The sequence below is a fragment of the Bufo bufo genome, chromosome 4 (assembly GCF_905171765.1).
Source record: "Bufo bufo chromosome 4, aBufBuf1.1, whole genome shotgun sequence".
Lineage (NCBI taxonomy): Eukaryota > Metazoa > Chordata > Amphibia > Anura > Bufonidae > Bufo > Bufo bufo.
The window spans coordinates 200,272,592-200,294,088 of NC_053392.1; the positions used below are offsets into that span (position 1 = coordinate 200,272,592).

Consider the following 21,497-nt stretch of genomic DNA (forward strand, 5'->3'; position numbering starts at 1 on the left):
ACAAGTGGATTAAGGTGAGTTAAATTTTTTTATTTTTTTTTAACCCCTCCAGCCCTATTTTACTAATCATTCTGTATTAAGAATGCTATTATTTTCCCTTATAACCATGTTATAAGGGAAAATAATAATGATCGTGTCCCCATCCCGATCTTCTCCTAGCAACCATGCGTGAAAATCGCACCGCATCCGCACTTGCTTGCAGATGCTTGCGATTTTCACACAGCCCCATTCACTTCTATGGGGCCTGCGTTACGTAAAAAACACACAAAATAGAGCATGCTGCGATTTTCACGCAACACACAAGTGATGCATGAAAATCACCGCTCATGTTCACAGCCCCATATAAATGAATGGGTCTGGATTCAGTGCGGGTGCGTTCACCTCACGCATTGCACCCGTGCGGAAATCTCGCCCGTGTGAAAGAGGCCTTAAGCTTTTAGAAAACTTCCAGCATGCTCTGACAAGGAATGCTTGAAGTTTTACAATAGCTGGAGATCCACAGTTGAGACCACTGCATTCATGCATTATATTTTATAATAATCTCTGGAAAGAAGCAAGTTGCTTAAGATGAAACTATTTATTAGCTGAAGATAGAAGCTCTAACTTGTTCCAAGAAAAGACCTGTCCACTAATCATATTTTAATATGCAATGTACTCAAAGTGAAATGAACTACAGCAGCCTGCATGTTGGTTGGGGATGGTTGTGATGAGGAACTAGGTGTTTCAGTAAACCTTAATTCTGGGAACCTAAACATACTTTTATGATGTCCAAGAGGAGGTCAGTGGGTTTAACAACTTTATCATTCTCATGTTCGGTAGCTGGCTCTAATATCGACCAATATTGGCTGTAGTATTGGTGTGGTTGATACATTAGGCATCTGATTATATTAAAAGCTTTTTATGCTACTTGGCTTTGATTCTTTTTTTTTGTCCACTATGCTTATCCTGGTCTACAGTATCACTCTTCTGCTATTTTTCAGGCATGTTCTCTATTTTACGAGCCGGAACTTGAGAATACTTGTTATACTTTATTGATGAAAGGGCTGCAGGCCATACTTATCCTCGTATATAGTAAGAGGTTACAGCCAGCTCACCTTCCGATCCTGTGTGATGGTGCACGGGGCGGACACAAGCCAGTCCAATAGTAGATGCACGATGAAAGAAATGCTCCAGCACCAGAAGGACGTAATGAAAAAATTCCCGGTCTTTATTCAAATCACCAGCATATCGGTGCATACAGCGACAGTGACACAATGACCCACTTGTCCCCACGATCTACGCGTTTCGGACGATGTTGTCCTTAGTCATGATCTATGGCGTCTGGTGTGTGCCGGGCTGAAATAGGGCTCACCTCTGGAGTGTCCGCCCACAGGGAGGGACATTGAAATCCAGGGCAGGTAAAATAATCAGTCCGGATCACACAAGACACCTGTGCAAACATATTCACCTGTGACATACAAAGATTTTTGACACCCCACAATACTTTAGAAAAACTAATACAAAATATAAAATTGTGTCACTATTTCCTCATAAAAATTATTATTTAAATGGAAAATTTTTTTTTTTAGTTTGCTGAATTTATTTTCTAGCATGCGTCTCTTCTCCTTTTTCCCTCCCCCTTTTTTTTTATACATCCAGTGGACAATATTATGTTACCCATACTATGCCAGGTTGGAAAAAGATGTGATAATATCATGAATTCTTCCTTTCCATTTAAATAATAATTTTTATGAGGAAATAGTGACACAATTTTATATTTTGTATTAGTTTTTCTAAAGTATTGTGGGGTGTCAAAAATCTTTGTATGTCACAGGTGAATATGTTTGCACAGGTGTCTTGTGTGATCCGGACTGATTATTTTACCTGCCCTGGATTTCAATGTCCCTCCCTGTGGGCGGACACTCCAGAGGTGAGCCCTATTTCAGCCCGGCACACACCAGACGCCATAGATCATGACTAAGGACAACATCGTCCGAAACGCGTAGATCGTGGGGACAAGTGGGTCATTGTGTCACTGTCGCTGTATGCACCGATATGCTGGTGATTTGAATAAAGACCGGGAATTTTTTCATTACGTCCTTCTGGTGCTGGAGCATTTCTTTCATCGTGCATACTTATCCTCCTCTGACACCTTCCTCTAATGATGCCTTTTCTGTTGCAGCCATTCGGCCAACTTCTTGATGTCATGTAGCCACCTCCTTTTTGAAGCTTTCTGGCCATAACCCAATTCTCCTTCGGTGCTTGAATCACTTAAGGCTACTTTCACACTTGCTCTTTCCCTTTCCGCTATTAAGATCCATCATAAGATCTCAATAGCGAGGAAAACGCTTCTCTTTTGTCCCCATTCATTGTCAATGGGGACAACACTGAACTGAACAAAGGGGAATGCACCAGAATGCATTCCATTCTGTTTGGTTGCGTCCCCATCGCGGACAGAATAACGTCCTGACACACAATGTAAGTCAATAGGGACGGATACGTTTTATCTGACACAATAGAAAACGGATCCCCGACAAAATAGAAAATGGATCCGTCCCCCACTGACTTTCAATGGAGTTCATGACGTCTTGTCTTGGCTATGTTAAAAATAATACAACCGGATCTGTTCATAACAAATGCAGGCAGTTGTATTATAAGAATAGAAGCGTTTTTGCTGATCCATGACAGATCCAGAAAAAACGCTGGTGTGAAAGTAGCCTAAACCGGAGAAAAATTCATCACTGAAAGTGCTCCAGTATCATTCGCATATGATGCTTCAACCACACAATAATACAAGAGTGTGTTTGATAAAACTATGTCAAACACCACTGGAAAGGAAGTCTCATCTTCTAGAGTAGCAGGAATTACAATCTAACCTCACACTAGAAGCTTTCACATTTGACTTTTCAATGCACTGGTTGCTAGAATAAGATTACACCATAATAAAGTACAGGAACGGATTGGACATAGATCATACAGGGAAATTTCCTGGTGGGCTGCTTGACTCCTCTTCACGGCCAGCGGTCAGGTACATAACGATCGGATGCTCTGAGAGTTAATTAATGCTAGGAGCATCAGGTACTTATGTTCCTGGCCACAGGTCCCTCTCCTGAATTCAACTGTATTGCCATCTTTAGGACGGTGACACAGTTGAATACTGCAGCAGGGACAGAAGTATTTTGTGCTGCACTGTGATACTTGGTTCTGCAGGGGCGGTATTTTGTGCTGCAGTACGGTATTGCTGGCCCCATCTATTTCTGTTGCCCCACCTTCTTTCAATGTGGAGTCACCTACAACATGTGGGCACTTTTAGCCGTTTTTTCTAGGGCTACTTTAAGCTCCCAGTCTGTCCTGGATAAAGTACATTTGCACTGATGTACGAGTAATCTAATATATATATATATAGATATATTATCTATGTATAGGCACAGAACCATTTATTCTATACATATTCACCTGTGCACATATAAGTCTGCATGAAGACATGCACAACCCTAAAATGGTACTTGACAACACTTGAATTTGTAAAGTAATCATCCTCTCAACTTCCTGTTGATGGGCAGCAGCGCTTCTTGCCTGAGTGCTTATCAGGAAGGACATCTTGTCAAGAATGTGCTGAGCAACTACAACCCCCACTGCTTCCTGTGTTTAGCAAAGCCATTTGCCAGTCGAGGGACATAAAGTAGGTACACAATGCTGCAGTGACAGATAATGCTTTGAGAAATACTAGCACATAATGGTGTCTGTTCATCACTCAGCATCTACAAAAAGATGCAATCGGCAAGCTTTTGTTTCCGAAAGCACATTTTTAACTTCAGCATGCTGCAGTTCTTTATGTCAGCCACTTTATTTTTAGGTGAGTGGTTTTTTTTTGTGCTTTGGACTACTGAAGTTTTGCAACCTATATTTTGTATGGCAATTTGTGAAGCACAGTGGGAACAGTTCATTCATGGGTAGAGCTGCTTTCTGATCAGCTTCAGCGCCTTAAATTACTGGTTTATCACAATAGCAGAGCTAGATGCTTTTTATGCTCACCAACTTACATATAAACTATTTCTAAGCTTAGCACGCTAAAAGCTTTACTTTTAAGCTGCGGACTTCAAAATGCCAAAAAAATAAGTTATGTCTTAGCATGTGGTACATTATAGTTGCAGAAAGTAACCTAAAACAGGATCACTTCAATAACAAGTCAATCACAAGGATGTATAGAACAAGAGGGCACAGAAAAACTAAAAATGAAAACACGATATTAATAATAATAAAAAAACAACAGTAAATATACACCGATCAGCCAGAATATTAACCCCTTCAGGACCCTGCCATTTTTCACCTTAAGGACCAGGCCATTTTTTGCAAATCTGACATGTGTCACTTTATGTGGTAAAAACTTTAAGGCAGTGTTCCAGACTAAAAAAAATACCTAGTAGCCATTGGCTCCTGAACTGAAAAATTTAGGAGCCAAATCAAATTTTTAATCGCCAAATCGAAACCGAATCAAAATTTTGGTATCGTGACAACGCTACGCCGATCAGATCGGCGTAGGGTTGTTTTAACACCAAAATTTTGATTCGCTTTCGACCATAAAAAAGTATTGCAATACTCAATACCGCGCAAAAAAAAAATAAAAACACCAAAAAAAGCCACATGCATTTCGCATTTTATGAAACATTCGGCCAATAATAGAACAGTCCTATCCTATTTTTTGGGGTGACAAGGTGACTAAAAAACGGCGAATGCTCACCGCATAGGAGATATTTTTTAATAATTTAATAGTTTGGACAGCGCTATGTAATATGTTTATTTATTGTTTATATATTTTATATGTAAAATTGGGAAAGGGGGGATTTAAACTTAATATTTTAGGGTACTTTCACACTAGCGTTTTTCTTTTCCGGCATAGAGTTCCGTCACAGGGGCTCTATACCGGAAAAGAACTGATCAGTTATATCTCCATGCATTCTGAATGGAGAGTAAGCCGTTCAGGATGCATCAGGATGTCTTCAGTTCAGTCATTTTGACTGATCAGGCAAAAGATAAAACCGTAGCATGCTGCAGTTTTATCTTCGGCGAAAAAAACTGAAGATTTGCCTGAATGCCGGATCCAGCATTTTTCCCCATAGGAATGTATTAGTGCCAGATCTGGTATTCAAAATACCGGAATGCACCCACACTAAATCCGGACCCATTCACTTCTATGGGGCTGTGCACATGAGCGGTGATTTTCACGCATCACTTGTGCGTTGCGTGAAAATCGCAGCATGCTCTATGTTGTGCGTTTTTCACGCAACGCATGCGCAAACCGAAAAAAAGGTGAAATAAATAAATGTCGGATCAGTTTTGCCGGATGACACCAGAAAGACGGATCCGGCATTTCAATGCATTTTTCTGACTGATCAGGCATTTTTAAGACTGATCAGGATCCTGATCAGTCTTACAAATGCCATCAGTTCCTATACGTTTTGCCGCATCCGGCAGGCAGTTATAGCGACGGAACTGCTTGCCGGTTCACTCTGCGCAAGTGTGAAAGTAGCCTAAAACGCTTTCACTTATCCAAGCCATTCTGAGAAAGTTTTCTCGTCACATATTGCACTTCATGACAGTGGTAAATTTGAGTCAAAATATTCCATTTTTAGTTATAAAATATACCAAATGTACAAAAAAAAAATTAAGATTTGCTTTTCAAATTTCAATTTCTCTGCTTTCAAAACAGATAATAATACCTCCTAAAATAGTTATTACTTTACATTTCCCATATGTCTACTTCATGTTTGGATCATTTTGTAAATGACATTTTCTTTTTTTGGGACGTTAGAAGGCTTAGAAATTTAGAAGCAAATCTTAAAGTTTAAGAAAATTTCCAAAACCCAATTTTTAAGGACCAGTTCAGGTCTGAAGTCACTTCGTGGGGCTTACATAATAGAAGCCACCCATAAATGGCCCAATTTTAGAAAATACACCACTCAAGTTATTCAAAACTGATTTTACAAACTTTGTTAACCCTTTAGGTGTTTCACAAGAATTAAAGGAAAATGGAGATGAAATTTCAGAATTTCACTTTTTTAGCAGATTTTCCATTTTAATCCATTTTTTTCCGCTAACAAAGCAAGGGTTAACAGCCAAACAAAACTCAATATTTATTACCCTGATACTGTAGCTTACAGAAACACCCCATATGTGGTCGTAAACTGCTGTACGGGCACACGGCAGGGCCCAGAAGGAAATGAACGCCATATGGTTTTTGGAAGGCAGATTTTACTGGGATAATTTTAAGTTGCCATGTCACATTTGAAGACCCCCTGATGCACCCCTAGAGTAGAAACTCCAAAAAAGTGACCCCATTTTGGAAACTACGGGATAAGGTGGCAGCTTTGTTGGTACTATTTTACGGTACATATGATTTTTGGTTGCTCTATATTACACTTTTTGTGAGGCAAGGTAACAAAAAATAGCTGTTCTGGCACTGTTTTTACTTTATTTTTTTACAGTGTTCATCTGACAGGTTAGATCATGTGCTATTTTTATAGAGCAGGTTGTTACGGACGATACAATACCAATTATGACTACTTTTTTGGATGTTTGTTTCAGTTTTACATAAAGCATTTAAAAAAAAAATAATTTTTGTGTCTGCATATCCTGAAAGCCATAGTTTTTTTAATTTTTTGGAAGACTGTCTTATGTAGGGGCTCATTTTTTTCGGTATGAGATGACCGTTTGATTGGTACTATTTTAGGGTGCATATGCCTTTTTGATCACTTGGTATTACACTTTGTGTGATGTAAGGTGACAAAAAAAGGCACACTTTATTTTTTTTTATGGTGTTTACCTAAGGGGTTAGCTCATGTGTTATTTTCATACAGCAGGTTCTTACGGACACGGCGATACCTAACATGTATACTTTTTTATTTATTTAAGTTTTACACAATAACAGCATTTTTTAAACAAATAAAATCATGTTTTAGTGTCTCAATTTTCTGAGAGCCATAGTTTTTTTATTTTTTGCCCGATTGTTTTATGTAGGGGCTCATTTTTTGAGGGATGAGGTGATGGTTTGATTGGTACTATTTTGGGGGGCATACACCTTTTTGATCACTTGGTGTCGCACTTTTTGTAATGTAAGGTGACAAAAAAATTATTGTTTTAGCACAGTTTTTTTTTTTTTTCTACGGCGTCCAGGTGAGGGGGTGGATCATGTGAAATTTTTGTAGAGCCGGTCGTTAAGGACGCGGCAATACCTAATATGTTTGGTTTGCTTTTCTTTCTATTTTTTACAATTTTATGTGTTTTATTTTGGGAAATTATTATTATAATTTTTACTTGAAACTTAATTTTTTTTTGTATGAAAACACTTCATTTTATTTATTTTTTTTACTTTTTTTTACTAGGACTTCAACTTCTGGGGTCTGAGCCCCTCTGCAATACATTACAATACAACCTGTATGGTAATGCATTGTCTGTCAGCTTTTATGCTGACAGCCTGCATGTGAGACCCAGCCTAAGAGCTGGATCTCACAGGCTTCCATAGGAGGCAAGCCCCGATACCTATGGAAGGCATTGGACTTGCCTTCTCTGCCATGGGGTCCCCGCCACTGCAGCGCGGGGACCCAATGGGGAAGCGGAGGTCAGCTTTGACCATGGCATACAAGGGATTAACACGCTGGCATCAGTGTTTTCACCGATTCTGGCGTATGCAATAGGGGCCTGGCTGTCAGTGACTGCGGAGTCCGTGCCGCTGATCGGCCGGTGCAGCTCCTGCACACGCCCGATCAGCCCACCGTACATGTACGGCTCTGGTCCTAAAGTCACGTCCACCAGCGGCGTACATGTACGGCGCGGGTCCTTAAGGAGTTAAAGCATCCGACAGGTGAAGTGGCTAATATTAGGCAACACGGGAACAGTTGTTGGACTATCATGTGTTTAGAGCAGGAAAAATAGCCAATGGTGAGGATCTGACCAATTTTGCAAGGGATAAATTGTGATAGCATCTATAAAATAGCAGATTTTTAAGTGTGTCTGTCTATGCCAATCCCACAGAAGAGCTACTATAGCAAATACTTCTGAAAAAGTTAATGCTGGCTATGACAGAAAGGTGTCAGAATGCACAGTGCATCACAGCTTATTGTGTATGAGGCTGCATAGCCACATAACAGTCAAGATGCCCATGCTGACCCTCTGTCCACCATCACAAAATGGCATGAGAGCATGAAAACTGGACCATGGAGAAAGGAACAAGGTGGCATGGTCTGATTACATTTTCTTTTCATCATGTAGACAGTTGGGTCAATGTGCGTTTCTTACCTGTGGAAGACACGGCACTAGGATACTATAGAAAGAAGGCTAGCTGGTGGAGGCAGTGTGATGTTCTGGGTAATGTACTGCTGGGAAACATGAGATCCTGCCATTTATATAGTGTTACTTTGACCCTTAAAACCTACCACAGCAGACCAAGTACATCCCTTCATGGCAGCAATATTCTCTAACAACAATGCCCTCTTTCAGCAGGATAATGTACCCTGCCACGCTGTAAAAATTGTTCAGGAATAGTTTGAGGAACATAACAGAGTTCAAAGTGTTGACTTGGCCTTCAAAATTCCCCAGATCTCAATCGGATCGAGCATCCATGGGATGTGCTGGAAATACAAGTCTGATTCGTGGAGGTTGTCACACAACTTACGGAACCTGATGCTAATGTGTTGGCGCCAGATAACACAGGACATCTTCAGAGACCTTGTGAAGCCCCATGTCTTGATGGGAAATAGCTCTCTTGGTGGTATGAGGGGTATCTACACAATATTAGGCAGGTGGTTTTAATTTTATGGCTGATTTGTCTAAGCCCTTTAGTATTCTTGGTATCCAGTTTAAAAAAACTATTAAGCCATTTAGTCATATCTTATGCTTTCTTTTATATTCCACAAAGAATAAAAATGGTACATCAGAACTCCTGTAGGGTTATCAGAAGACTCTTCCAGACTTGGTTTACATGGTAAGTCTTTCTACTTGTGTAGCATTAGTTTAGGACCTACCCAACTATCAAAGATGGGGCAGAGGGACCTTTTGGGCACCTCGACTACAGCTACAGTTACATACCAAGAAACCAGGCAAATCTGCTTTTTAATAACAATAATGGTTTATATTGCTGTATAAAAATATCTTAAACCAGTTATTTTAATCTGAGATCTATCGTATATGTTAAATATTTAATAAATAGCAAGTTACATAATTTACATGTAACCTAACTCGCATAATTGAGAAGCTGATTTACATAAAGCGGTTTTTCAGGAATTCAATGTTGATGATCTACCCTCAAGATAGGTAATCTATATAAGATCGTTGGGGGTTCGACTCCCGGCCCCCCAATCTGCTGTTTGAAGAGGCTGAAGCGCTCTAGTGAGCACTACGGCCTCTTCCTAAACCAGTGATGCCACGTTCATTGGATATATGACCTAGACACAGCTCTGTCCCATTCATGCGAATGGGCCTGAGCTGCAATACCAAGCACAGCCAGTACACAATGTACGGCACTGTGCTTGTGACTACTGCAACCTCCTTCAAACAGCTGATCGGTGGAGGGGCCGGAAGTCGGATCCCCACCGATCAGATATTGACCTATCCTGACGACAGGTCACCAGTTTCCCAGAAAACCCCTTTAATCCCAAGGAAATCAAAAATATATATTTTTGAACTTTTTCCCCTTACATGCGGGCATGGGGGTCACCACAAGGCTAACAGCCCCGGTGTGGTAGCCACAACGGTTTATAAAACAGATTTTCCAGTTAAAAATATTACAATATCAGAATGATAATGATTTTAAACATTTAATAGACGTGCTCTTTGCCACAGTAAACTGCACATTCATTTTCAGAGACAGAACGCATACCTCTTCTAAGCGTCGCCTTTGTTCTTTTTGCTCTTCAATGCGTTTTTGCCTCTCTGCCAGAAGCTGTCTTTTGTGTTCTTCATTCTCACGTTGCTGCTGTTCCAGTTGCTGACGTCTAAGGGCTTCTGAACGTTCCTTGTTAGCCAACTGCAGCCTCAAAAAATCCCGTCTTAGGGTGGACTCCCCAGGTAGATTTAAAATTGAGCTGAGAAAATGAAACAACCCGTTAGCAAAAAAGAATAAAAGACAAAAAAAAAATGTTTTTCGTGGAAGTATTTTAATGTGGATTGAAAGGATGGGAATCATTAAGGAGCAGTCTTAAGGAGCCATTTTGCAATGAGAAACACCAAGAAAGTCCAAGAAAATCCCACAAAACAGATATTCTATAGTAGAGAACAGATAGAAGGAATATGACTGCAGGTCTGTTTAAATTCTTTTTTTATTCAAATTTTTAAGGTTCAAAAAAGCAGGTCTGACTACAATAGAGTTTTGATTTTAGTCTGTTACCATGGAAACACATAAAACTGCATAGGCCATTTAGAAATGGTAGGCAATTTTTAATCAACCAATGGTTGTAAATGGGTACATATCCTTCAACGTGTACATACAATTATATATATAGAAAATCCATTATAGTACAGGGCTGTGTACAATAATCATTTTTCTAACCTCCATGATTTTCATTTTCTTGTAATCTATTTATTACATGTAAAATGTGCCGTACCCATTTATCGATCCTCTATACTGCGTCAGTATCAGACAATGCAATAACACCTGTACAAGCCTCATTCTTTAAAAAAGGTCTGATGCGTATAAATACACAGAAGACTTTACCTTCAATTAATGAGCGCACTGTGCGCTGTGAACGTCAGCGGTGCCTGCTGCCCAAAACATCCACTAACAGACTAGTGTCAGGCAAGTCCAAGCATCCCTACTGCGTATACCACCTACATCTATATCTCCATTTCCATAGTTGTAAGGACATGGCGAGGAATGAATAAAATACAGCTAAACTCCTCAATTATTTTAATATTATTCATGCTGCTAGTCATTGACCGTCACATATACATCCATATACGACTGTATGTTGGAGGAGGCTAGACTAGTAACAGATTCCCTGAAGAAATAGCAACCATATGTATGTCTACATATTACTGCAACTTTCGTACTCCTCATTGGCTGAAAATACTCCTCAAAATGCTAAGAGGAGTATTATGTAGTCCAACCTCTGGTCAATATAATCTTTTGAGTTAAATAAAAATAAAAAAAAGCAGCAAACTCATTTACAAGCTTGTAGTGTTCTTCACTTTTTGGATGCCAATTCCACACCGATGCTCTTGGGAGGCCATGTATTACTGCTATTACAGCTGGTTTCTAGCTCTGAAAGTGGCATTTAGTGCTTTCTACTTTCCCTGACACAAAAAGCAGCTTTACTAAACATTCATCTTTGAAAAGAAGTGGTGGAGAATGGCAGGTGAGACAAAGGGAGGTTGCGTTCCTCAACAGGTGTGCTCCATGCTGGGCAATAGATCCTGCAAAGTGGTTGACTGTCACCACAGAGGAGATGGGCACGATTCTGTGTTTCTCATGCACTTCAGTGGAACAATATGTACTTACAGGTAGGGAATGTGGCACTATAGACTAGAACAATGGAAAGCACGTCATCCTGAATTGTGTTATAATACCTATTTAACAGAGACTTCAAAATGTCAAAACTGATGCAAAGGAAGCCTGGTTTAGATGCCCAAAGAAACCAATCAGATTGATCCTTTCATTTTCCAAAGGATCTCTGAAAAATTAAAGGTGGAATCTGTTTGGTTGCCATGGGTAACTAAGTCAGTTTTCGTTTGCACCAGTTTTGATAAATCTCCCCCTTTGTTCAAAGCTCTCACCAAAGTGACAAAGAGGCTAGCATAAAACTAATGGGCTAATTTATCAAACTGGTGTAGAGTAGAACTGTCTTAGTTGCCCATAGCAACCAGATTCCACGTTTTATTTTTGACCGCTCCTTTGGAAAATGAAAGGTAGAATCTGATTGGTTGCTATGGGCAACTAAGCCAGTTCTACTTTACACCAGTTTGATAAATGACCCCATAACTCTTTAAAACAATGTATGCTGCAATTAGAGACAATGGTGGAAGTCTGACGATGGAAGGACAGCCTCTCTCCCTACTATAACTTTCAGAGAGGCATGGGGGTTGATATGGGGTGATGAGAGGCATAGGGGATGATATGGGGGCTAATGGGAGGCATGGGGCTCTTATCTGAGGTCTGATTGGAGGTCATTTACATTAGGGTCTGAGCTGAGGTCTGATTGGGGGTCTGATCTGAGGTCTTATTAACATTGGGGGTCTGATTGGGGCTGTCAGCTGAGGTCTGATTAACATTGGGGGTCTGATTGGTGGTCTGACCTGAGGTGTAATGAAAAATATTTATTTCTTATTGTCCTCCTCTAAAACCTAGGTGCGTCTTATGGGCTGGGACTACCCTGAAATAAATGTATTAGATATACCAAATATCCATCAAATTCTTACAGTTATTAGCTGTTTTAACATTTCAAATGAAATTACTTTGAGCAGATAAGATTTTTTAAAGACCAAATTACCTTGGTTCCCCTGAATCATTATCTTCCTCCTCTTCTTCACTTCCACTATATTCATATTCTGTTTCATCTGCAAAGATGAAGTCTCCCGTTAACCATCATATTACAGTATAGTAGTATACACTAAACATTTAGTAAGAACTGCTATAGAGAAAATCTAATCAACAAATGTACAAGTAAAAAGCGTAAAATCTATGATGACTTTGGTTAAGCTAGGTGAACCATTTCATAGTGACATGACAAACGTTTTGATTGGTGGGGTCCCAGTTATTTCATCAAAAATGAGAAAGAACCTTATTCACAAGTCATGAATTGACCAATTTCTTCACCTTTTTCTCCTCTTTTTTTCTTTGTTCTATCGATGTGATCCTTGAGCTGAATTCGAACTTGTCTCTCATTTGGTTGGTCTCTTATGAATGGATGCTTCATAAGCTGCTCTGTTGTAGGTCTTTGGCTATGGTTCTTTACAAGACAGCTCTCAATAAAGGACTGAAATTTTTTAGACCTGGAAACAAACAGAAAAAGTTTAATCAAATACAAAATCAACTATTTCAGCAGAGTAAACAATATTCATGACAAAAGATATGAAATTGCAATACTTTACGTTCTCCAAATATACTACTCAGATACACAGAGTAAGGAGACACCGGTTCTTGGAAAATGAACCAGGTTATCGCTCTATGTTGATCAGCACAAAAAAATAGCTACTACAAAAAGATGCAAGGTAAGATAAATTACATGCCTCAAAGCTCTAGCTAAGCACAAAGGGGTTTGCATAAATTCATGGCTAAAGTGCAATTCCCTGGTCAGTAATATAGCTGCTCAGTTATGAACCAAGTGGCTACAATCACTATTTGAGAGAGATCTAAAGAGAGATCTAATCACCAGAGATTCCTCTTGTGAACAACAAAGCTTACGACTGCAAAAAAAAAAAATGTTGAGTTCTTTATCGACTTGATTATCATTGTAAAATTGATTTAACTGTTATAATGCAACATTTCACATTCAATAGCTTATGTAAGACAAATAAGTAAAACAAAAGCATTCAGACTGCCAATAAGTCTTCTCTTTAAACCAAACTGAGGTTGTCTGGACATACTGCCCAGTATTTTTTTGTAATTTTTTTTTTTAGTCATGTACTGTAATTTACTACACTGCAACAGTAGGGAGACACTGAATTTTTTTTGGAATCAACTTAGAAGGTGCACATATGATGGTTCCTCCAATTCCAAGATAAACCAGGCTGACAATGGCCTCTTAGTTTTTCAATTACCATGGCTTTAGGTTATCAAGGTCTAAACTAATCACTATGATATGAATATTAATTGGACAATTATGCAGTTTCAAAGGTGAAAAAGCTTAATTTATTTCTGTTGATGTCTTGATATCATTACCTACATTTTATGAGTAATATCATATGGCACTTTTCAACCAATTTTGGATGGTTCGATTGACTGGCTTCTATGAAGGTATAGAACCACTGTGATTTATTTATTTAATGCACTTATATAGCGCTGCTATATTCCTGTCACAGACGTTCCCGTGGCAGGTGCCAGGAGATCGGAGAGACTGGCAACTCGTGGGTTAAATTGACAAGTTCACTGTGGTTCTTATTGTGTCTGTGTTTTGGTGAATGCCACACCCATTGCTTCAGGTGCTGCTTGTTGGTAATTTTGTTTTCCCATAAGTAGCCGCTTCTTGGAGGTGTGGGTTATAGATTTTATTCCTGCCTTCTAACTAGCTGGTCAGTTGTACTCTGTGGTGCTTCTGGAGTTGCCAGATAAGTCTTGTCTTTTCTTATTGTTTTGTGTTTGTTATATTCCCTGTTGTTTGTATCTGGGCCTGAGACAGAGACTTCCATTCGTCCATCTGGGGAGGAATGGGTTGTCTCTGGTCCTAACCTCATTCCAGGGCCTTATGGGGATATAAGGGCCTAGGTATCCAGCATATGAATATTCCTACCTTCAAGGTTTATTCATATTGATAGGTAGTTAGGGCCTGGATTAGGGTTGTTTAGGAGGTGACCTGTGCCTTCCCTAGTTTCCAGGCCCAGTTACTGTTCCCCTTCCCTCCTGTGTTTAGTGTGGAGTTTTTCCCCCACACTGATCATGACAATTCCACAGAGCTTTACAGACATTGGCATAAAGCTGTCCACAATATGTCTGGGGCTCACAATCTAAGGTCCCTATCACTATGTCTTTGGAGTGTGGGAGGAAACCGGAGAACCAGGAGGAAACCCACGCAAACACGGGGAGAAAATACAAACTCCATGCAGATGTTGTCCTTGGTCGGATTCGAAACTAGGACCCCAGCGCTGCAAGGCACCAGTGCTAACCAAAGAGCCACCGTAAGTAAGCTTTGGTTACTCAATGGGAATTGATCAGTTATCTGATCAATTTCACTTTGCACTCAGAAGAGGTCTCCAAACACTAGAATATGCCTTTAAAAGTAATATCTATTTACTTCTCTTGACCATTTTTCACTTATTTCATAAATCCTCAGATAACTGCAGATTAACAGGGTCTTCTATCCCAGAAGAAGAGATGCAGGAATAATTTAGTCATGGGCATAATATAAAGGGTTCTATAGGCCATCAATACAAGCATGGCCTACCAATTAAGTGAATAAAAAAAGTTAGGGAACACATCCATTAAAATAACCAAAAACACTTTCAGACCATGAAAAGTGCTAGATCCCTATATGACATTAAAACATCAGTCAATGTTTGATGCAAAAAAGACTATAATCAAGGTGTCTAATCTTTAAAAATGGTGACACCAATGATGTGCGAGCAACATGCGGCATTAACATTTGTCTTTACCGAATAGAGATTACTAGATTAATGACAGACTCTGCTACTCATTTTTGAGCGTGATGAGGTAGAAGTACATTGACTTTCAATTACAGTGTGCTAGGGTCTGAGTGATGCCTGGACTGCATTGTTAACATCATCATCCGCTGTGCCAGGGGCTAATTGCATCAATACCTGAGATCACAAGCGGTTTGTACCCTGTCACTCTTTCCAGATTTCATTCTAGTTCCTTAATATGACTTGCTGGCCTTTTGTCTCTGCTTATGTTTGGAGGATGTGTGAAGTTTAATAAGCAGCACACAACCAATCTGCAGGCGTCTTGTCTGTTCACAGACGGGGACACTGAATATGTGGCAGACAGGTAGAAATGGCTCCAGAATTCTGATTGAAGTCATCCACTAACGATCAAGTTTCTATTATGGTGCACGCACATGGACTGCTCCTAATGGCAAGGCCGCCTAAGTACTTGTAACTTGTAACCATGGCACATTCATGTGTAGCCCAGCAATTAGTGTGCGGTTACCGCGGCTTGGCTGGAAATGCATGTTAGCGCCCTTACAGATTAAAAAATATATATATCGTAATATAGGCAATTAAGTAATTGGACACATAACAATAATCAGAATTAAAATGGGCCAAAATGAACTGGAATTTGCAAAAATCAGCCAGTAAGCACAGCTAAATATATCCTGAAATTAACCTTGCCACTAGGCTGGTCTCTTAAAGGGATTGTCCACTTTACTATTGATGTATTGACAATATCTGATTGCAAGTATGAAGGGGGGGGTTATTCTGTGGGACCTGCAAAGGGTACCATACTTACTTGTTACCACAGGCCACCTCCCAGATTCTTCTCTTGCAGGCCTGCGGTGCTCCTCTGGGATCCAGCAATGTCAACCTCCGGTTTGACATAGCCACATTTAATCACAGGCAGCAGTGCTGTCAGGCTCCCCTCACGACCATGTGACCATTTGGCATGAGGCAAGGAGACACCACTGCTGCCTGATATCGAGCCAGATGTTGACTTTGCTGTAGCCCAGAGGAGTGTTGCAGGTAGGAAGGAGAAGGAGCGGGGAGCTGGCATCGGGAAGCAGGTGAGTAAGATTCCCTTTACAGATCCCACAGAATGGGGGAGTTGCCAAAAACCTCCCCATTCTTACACAACCCCTTTAAATCTGTTATACCAAATAACAGATTTTGGGCGAGAACAAAAAGATTTCTACAGAAAAACATGATTATGTAATTCAGTGACGCAACATGCAAGCCCATGTGAAACCACAGGAAATTTATAACAACCAGAATGAATTCTTTTTCCACAGGAAGACACAATTCAACGATATATCAAGGACAGAAGACTTTCTTGCAGCCCATATACACGTATAGAAGTGCAGCATTTACAGAGTAAATCCCAGTTCTTTATAAAATGCTACTGTATGTGGAAAGGCTCGTTAATGCAAGCAATAACTTCTCCGAATGATGACATTTTGCTATTCTCAATGCCATTTTGGTGATCTATGCAGGATCACGCCATGTGTTCATTTTTTTTTCCCTGAGCCACATGCACACCAGGTGCTGTTCCCAGTGGAAATGGGAACTTTCTGTTCAGATCACTGAGCTGGCATCTTTCCTTCGTGATGAAAAAGCAGAAAGTTGCGTGCTCAAGTCAAGCAGAGAATGAGAAAAGACAAAAAACATGAACGGCCGATGATAGCTGGAAAGAGAAAGGACTAAAGAACAAAAATGAGACACCAAGCAGATAAGTGAAAGAAACAAAGTATAATGCCTATACACAATAGGTGGTCCTATTGTACCCATATGTATCCGTCTAAATAGCGCATTTTACATCTGATCCCTGTAGTGATGTAGACTCGGTTAAAGGAGCCCTCTCTGCTGGATTTTCCATTATAAACCACTGCTACCATCTTATGGGGCTCTTCAATAGCTCTACAAGCTGTCCTATGCTTAAAGGGGTTCTACAGTTTGTTCCTCTGGACACCCAGGACCCCCGCCGATCAGCTGTTTAAGAAGGCAGCGGCGCTCCAGCCCAGTTACATCATGACTAGTATCAACTGGCCTGGCCTGGGCTAAGCTCCATTCGTGTGAACGGAGTTTAGCCGCGCTCAGGCCATTTCATACTAGTCGTGACGTCAGTGGGCCTGCAGTAAACAGTGAGAAGGCCGCGGCGCTCCTGGAGCGGGTGTCTGACCCCTCGCCGGTCAGATGCTGATGATCTATCCAGAGGATAGATCATCAGTTTAAACAAACTGCAGAACCCCTTTAAGTTGCCCAATTCTAAATAATGCAGAAAATGATCTTTTCATTGTTTACACCTTGTATTATATTTACCTGGAAGTAGTCATCTGGGTGAAACCACAGGCCTCAATAGTCACCTGCTGTAATCACACCCAATAAGGCGCGACCTACTGTAAGTTCTGAAGTGGGTCCAATGGTCTGCAGAATCAATGCCAAAATCTTGTGTATGCACAGTTTCTCCCTGTTCCTCAGTGATTTTTCAGACATGGACCTTCTTTAGAACATTAATCACTTCTCGATCGACATAATTAAAGAAAAAACTGCATAACTATTGAGGCCAACAGCTCTGCACAGATGACTATTGTCATAATTATGATACAGCGAGTGAATGATTAAAGCTAGGTTCACATCAGTGGCAAAATGTCCGGATGCATCATATGCTGGAAACCACCGGCACCCAACGGATGCCACTGACTATTATGGGATCCATTGGGTTTCTAGTATGGATTGTAGCATGCTGCCAAACAAAATACTGATTCATGCACTGATATTTTGTCCTTTGTTTGCTGGACCTATGATGGAAACTCCTGCCGCATATGTGAGCTTAAAAAGGTTCTCCAGCTGTATAAGGAGACGGCGCGCACAAGCCGTCTCCCATCTCTCTTCCTGCTCTGCTGCTGATTTGCCATAGACTTAGGCCTCTTTCACACTTGCGTTGTCCAGATCCGGCGTGTACTCCACTTGCCGGAATTACACTCCGGATCCGGAAAAACGCAAGTGTACTGAAAGCATTTGAAGACGGAACCGTCTTCCAAATGCGTTCAGTGTTACTATGGCACCCAGGACGCTATTAAAGTCCTGGTTGCCATAGTAGGAGCGGGGAGCGGGGGAGCAGCATACTTACAGTCCGTGCGGCTCCCGGGGCGCTCCAGAATGACGTCAGAGCGCACCATGCGCATGGATGACGTGATCCATGCGATCACGTGATCCATGCGCTTGGGGCGCCCTGACGTCACTCTGGAGCGCCCCGGGAGCCGCACGGACTGTAAGTATGCTGCTCCCCCGCTCCCCGCTACACTTTACCATGGCTGCCAGGACTTTAGCGTCCCGGCAGCCATGGTAACCATTCAGAAAAAGCTAAAAGTCGGGTCCGGCAATGCGCCGAAACGACGTTTAGCTTAAGGCCGGATCCGGATCAATGCCTTCCAATGGGCATTAATTCCGGATCCGGCCTTGCGGCAAGTGTTCCGGATTTTTGGCCGGAGCAAAAAGCGCAGCATGCTGCGGTATTTTCTCCGGCCAAAAAACGTTCCGTTCCGGAACTGAAGACATCCTGATGCATCCTGAACGGATTTCTCTCCATTCAGAATGCATTAGGATAATCCTGATCAGGATTCTTCCGGCATAGAGCCCCGACGACGGAACTCTATGCCGGAAGACAAGAACGCAAGTGTGAAAGAGCCCTTAGCAGACGGGAGACGACACGTCACAATAGATGATGTCAAAGCTTATCTTCTCCATCCTGATCTTTGCACGGGTCACGGAGCCTGTCTAGAAAATTCTCCCATAGAAGTCAAGGAGTCCCCTCCAGAATATTACGTCTATGGTCCATGGTGGCTACCATAAAGTAATTTCTCTAAATGCTGTTAACAGTTCAGGTAAGATGGATGCCCCCATAATCTTGCTTATAAATAAAAACAGTTTAGAAAAAAGGTTATGTGTTGCTATCCGGCAGAAAAAATAATTCGGTGACACATTCCCTTTGAGCAGAACTACTAAGGTTTAGGTGTTACATACCAAATATAGACAGATAAAGCAGCAATCTATCTGTGCTTACTAACGATTTTCCTTCAGTATGTGTGTGGCAGTAACCTGAAATTCATCTTTTTATCTCTGGTGGTTTAGTCATCTGTACTTTGGGGGTCATTTATTAAGACTGGCGTTTTAGACGCCGGTCTTAATATCCCCTATAGCTGGCCTCTCCATAACATCGGCGGATCCACGGCCGCTTCTAAATGTAAGACAGCTTCCTAGACAGTTTCCGCCTAAAACAGGCATAGAGAATGGTAAATGAGATGGGCCTGCTGGTCCGTCCCGCTCTTCGCCCATGCAATGCTCAAGTTTTTAGACCTGGCGTGAGCAGGTTAAATCGCAGATTACGGTGCAAAGAACCTTCACGCCTCAATCTGCGCTAGAAATACGCCTAATATAGGCATATTTCTGGTTAGTAAATGACCGTCTTTATAATCACTCTCACTCTGCTGTAATGGAAACCAGCTCTCAGTGCACTGCCTTCCTGTAGATCTTAGGATACACTTGTGCTTATATAAAGCAGCCAATCTGAGGAGACAAAGCTGCAGGGGAGGGAGAGAACAGCAGCTTGAGCCAATGAAGAGATTGGGGGGTGTCTCAGACTACTGTGCACTCCCTGCAGGCACTGTAGCTAAACTGTAGTCATAAATCACATATCTTCCCTAGTGGAGCTGAGCTAAACTATAGCTAAGCACAAGCACTGAGAAAAATAAATAGTGGGTAATGATCCTCCCTAGGCACTAAAAAATATAATTTTCACGCTGAACAGTCACTTTAAATATAGCTTGTCACTGGTAGATGGGCTGACACAATTTTGATCAAAAATGTGCACAAAGAGCTTCTAATTTTCATATAGTAAGTGTGGCAGTAATGCAATTCAGATTTATCAATGCTCCCAGTGTTTGCATGTGGCTTTGCATATGCACATGTAAATAGCGGCACATTTATTAAGACGGCGGTCTTAAAGGGAGTCTGTCACCTACCTGACTGGTTTTAAACAGGTGACATTGTTTAGTGGGGCACAAAGACATGACACAGATGTTACCCGTGTTTAGTTCTTCTGATGCTTCAAATCGCCCAAAAAGTCGTTTTTATCATATGCTTATGAGCGGTCGCAAGTGCCCAGGGGCGGAGAGTTTTCTGAAAGTGCCCAAGTTCCTCCGCCTCACTCGCGCCTAACTCCGCCCCTCAGTAAGCTCAAGCCAGCCCTGTGGCTCTGTGACATCATATTTCCCTATAGGCTGTTCGCGCATCACTGCCGGGCCCGGGCATGCGCAGTGTTCTGCCCACTGTGGGCAGAGGGACAGGGATATGGAGTGCGCATGCACCAGTTACTGGCGTGAAATTGGCGCATGCGCACTCCATATCTCTGTGCCTCTGACCACAGTGGGCAGAACAGTGTGCATGCCCGGGCCAGACAGTGATGCCGCGACAGGGCATGGGAGTGATGTCTCTCTGGCCCACCGTTCCCTCTAATAGGCTTTAGTCCTAGTTCCTGTAGCCTATCAGAGGCCGGTGTCATCATTATCGTGCTGCATAGAGCTCAGGGCACAGACTAGAAGAGGTCTGTGTCTTGCACTGCATCGTTGACAGCAAAATGGAGGTAAGTATTTGAGATTATTATTTTTATTTGGCAGCATGCTTTTGGGACACAATGGGGTGGGGGTCATTATTTTCTAACTGGAGGAAGCATGTCTTTAAAAGTATGTCTTTAACAGTAGGGCTGGAGGGAAGGGGTTAGGTTAAGAAATTGATATTGGGGTAGGGGGGGGGCGCTGTTTCAGTTTTCGTCTCAGGCAGCGGAAAGGCTTGTTGCACCGCTGCATACACCTATACTGTATTTTATATTGTATGGAGATGCTGGTCTAATCTTGCTTTTTACTTTAAATATGGGTACAAAGTGCTCTTCTTGTGCCTGTCTCACACTAGCGCTCCTAATTCCGGCAGCCATACACCGTAGTTAACCAGCAGTTTTTGACCAACCCCCTCTCAGCCGATTTGCTGTGCTGCAGCCAGATCTCCGCCAGGCTCCAGTGGATGGGCCCAGACGGACTTCAGGCAGTGCACAGCTGTACATGGTAGTTACGGATCCGGCAGGCTGTTCCCCTGCTGATAGAGCCTGCCCGAATGAGTAACGCTAGTGTGAAACAAGCCTAAAAGAAGCC

The 21,497-nt window shown here is 41.6% G+C and overlaps 1 protein-coding gene across 8 annotated transcripts in view; it reads right to left on the reverse strand.

Moving 5' to 3' along the window:
• TNIK (TRAF2 and NCK interacting kinase) overlaps positions 1–21,497 on the reverse strand; it is a 335,955-nt gene that overhangs the window by 124,114 nt on the left and 190,344 nt on the right. For all 8 annotated transcript variants that reach the window (XM_040428231.1, XM_040428228.1, XM_040428235.1 and 5 more), the window contains exons 10-12: positions 12,785–12,960; positions 12,459–12,525; positions 9,854–10,058 (exon numbers count right to left, since the gene is read on the reverse strand). In XM_040428231.1, the coding sequence (XP_040284165.1) occupies positions 9,854–10,058; positions 12,459–12,525; positions 12,785–12,960 (448 nt within the window). The remainder of the gene's footprint in view (positions 1–9,853; positions 10,059–12,458; positions 12,526–12,784; positions 12,961–21,497) is intronic.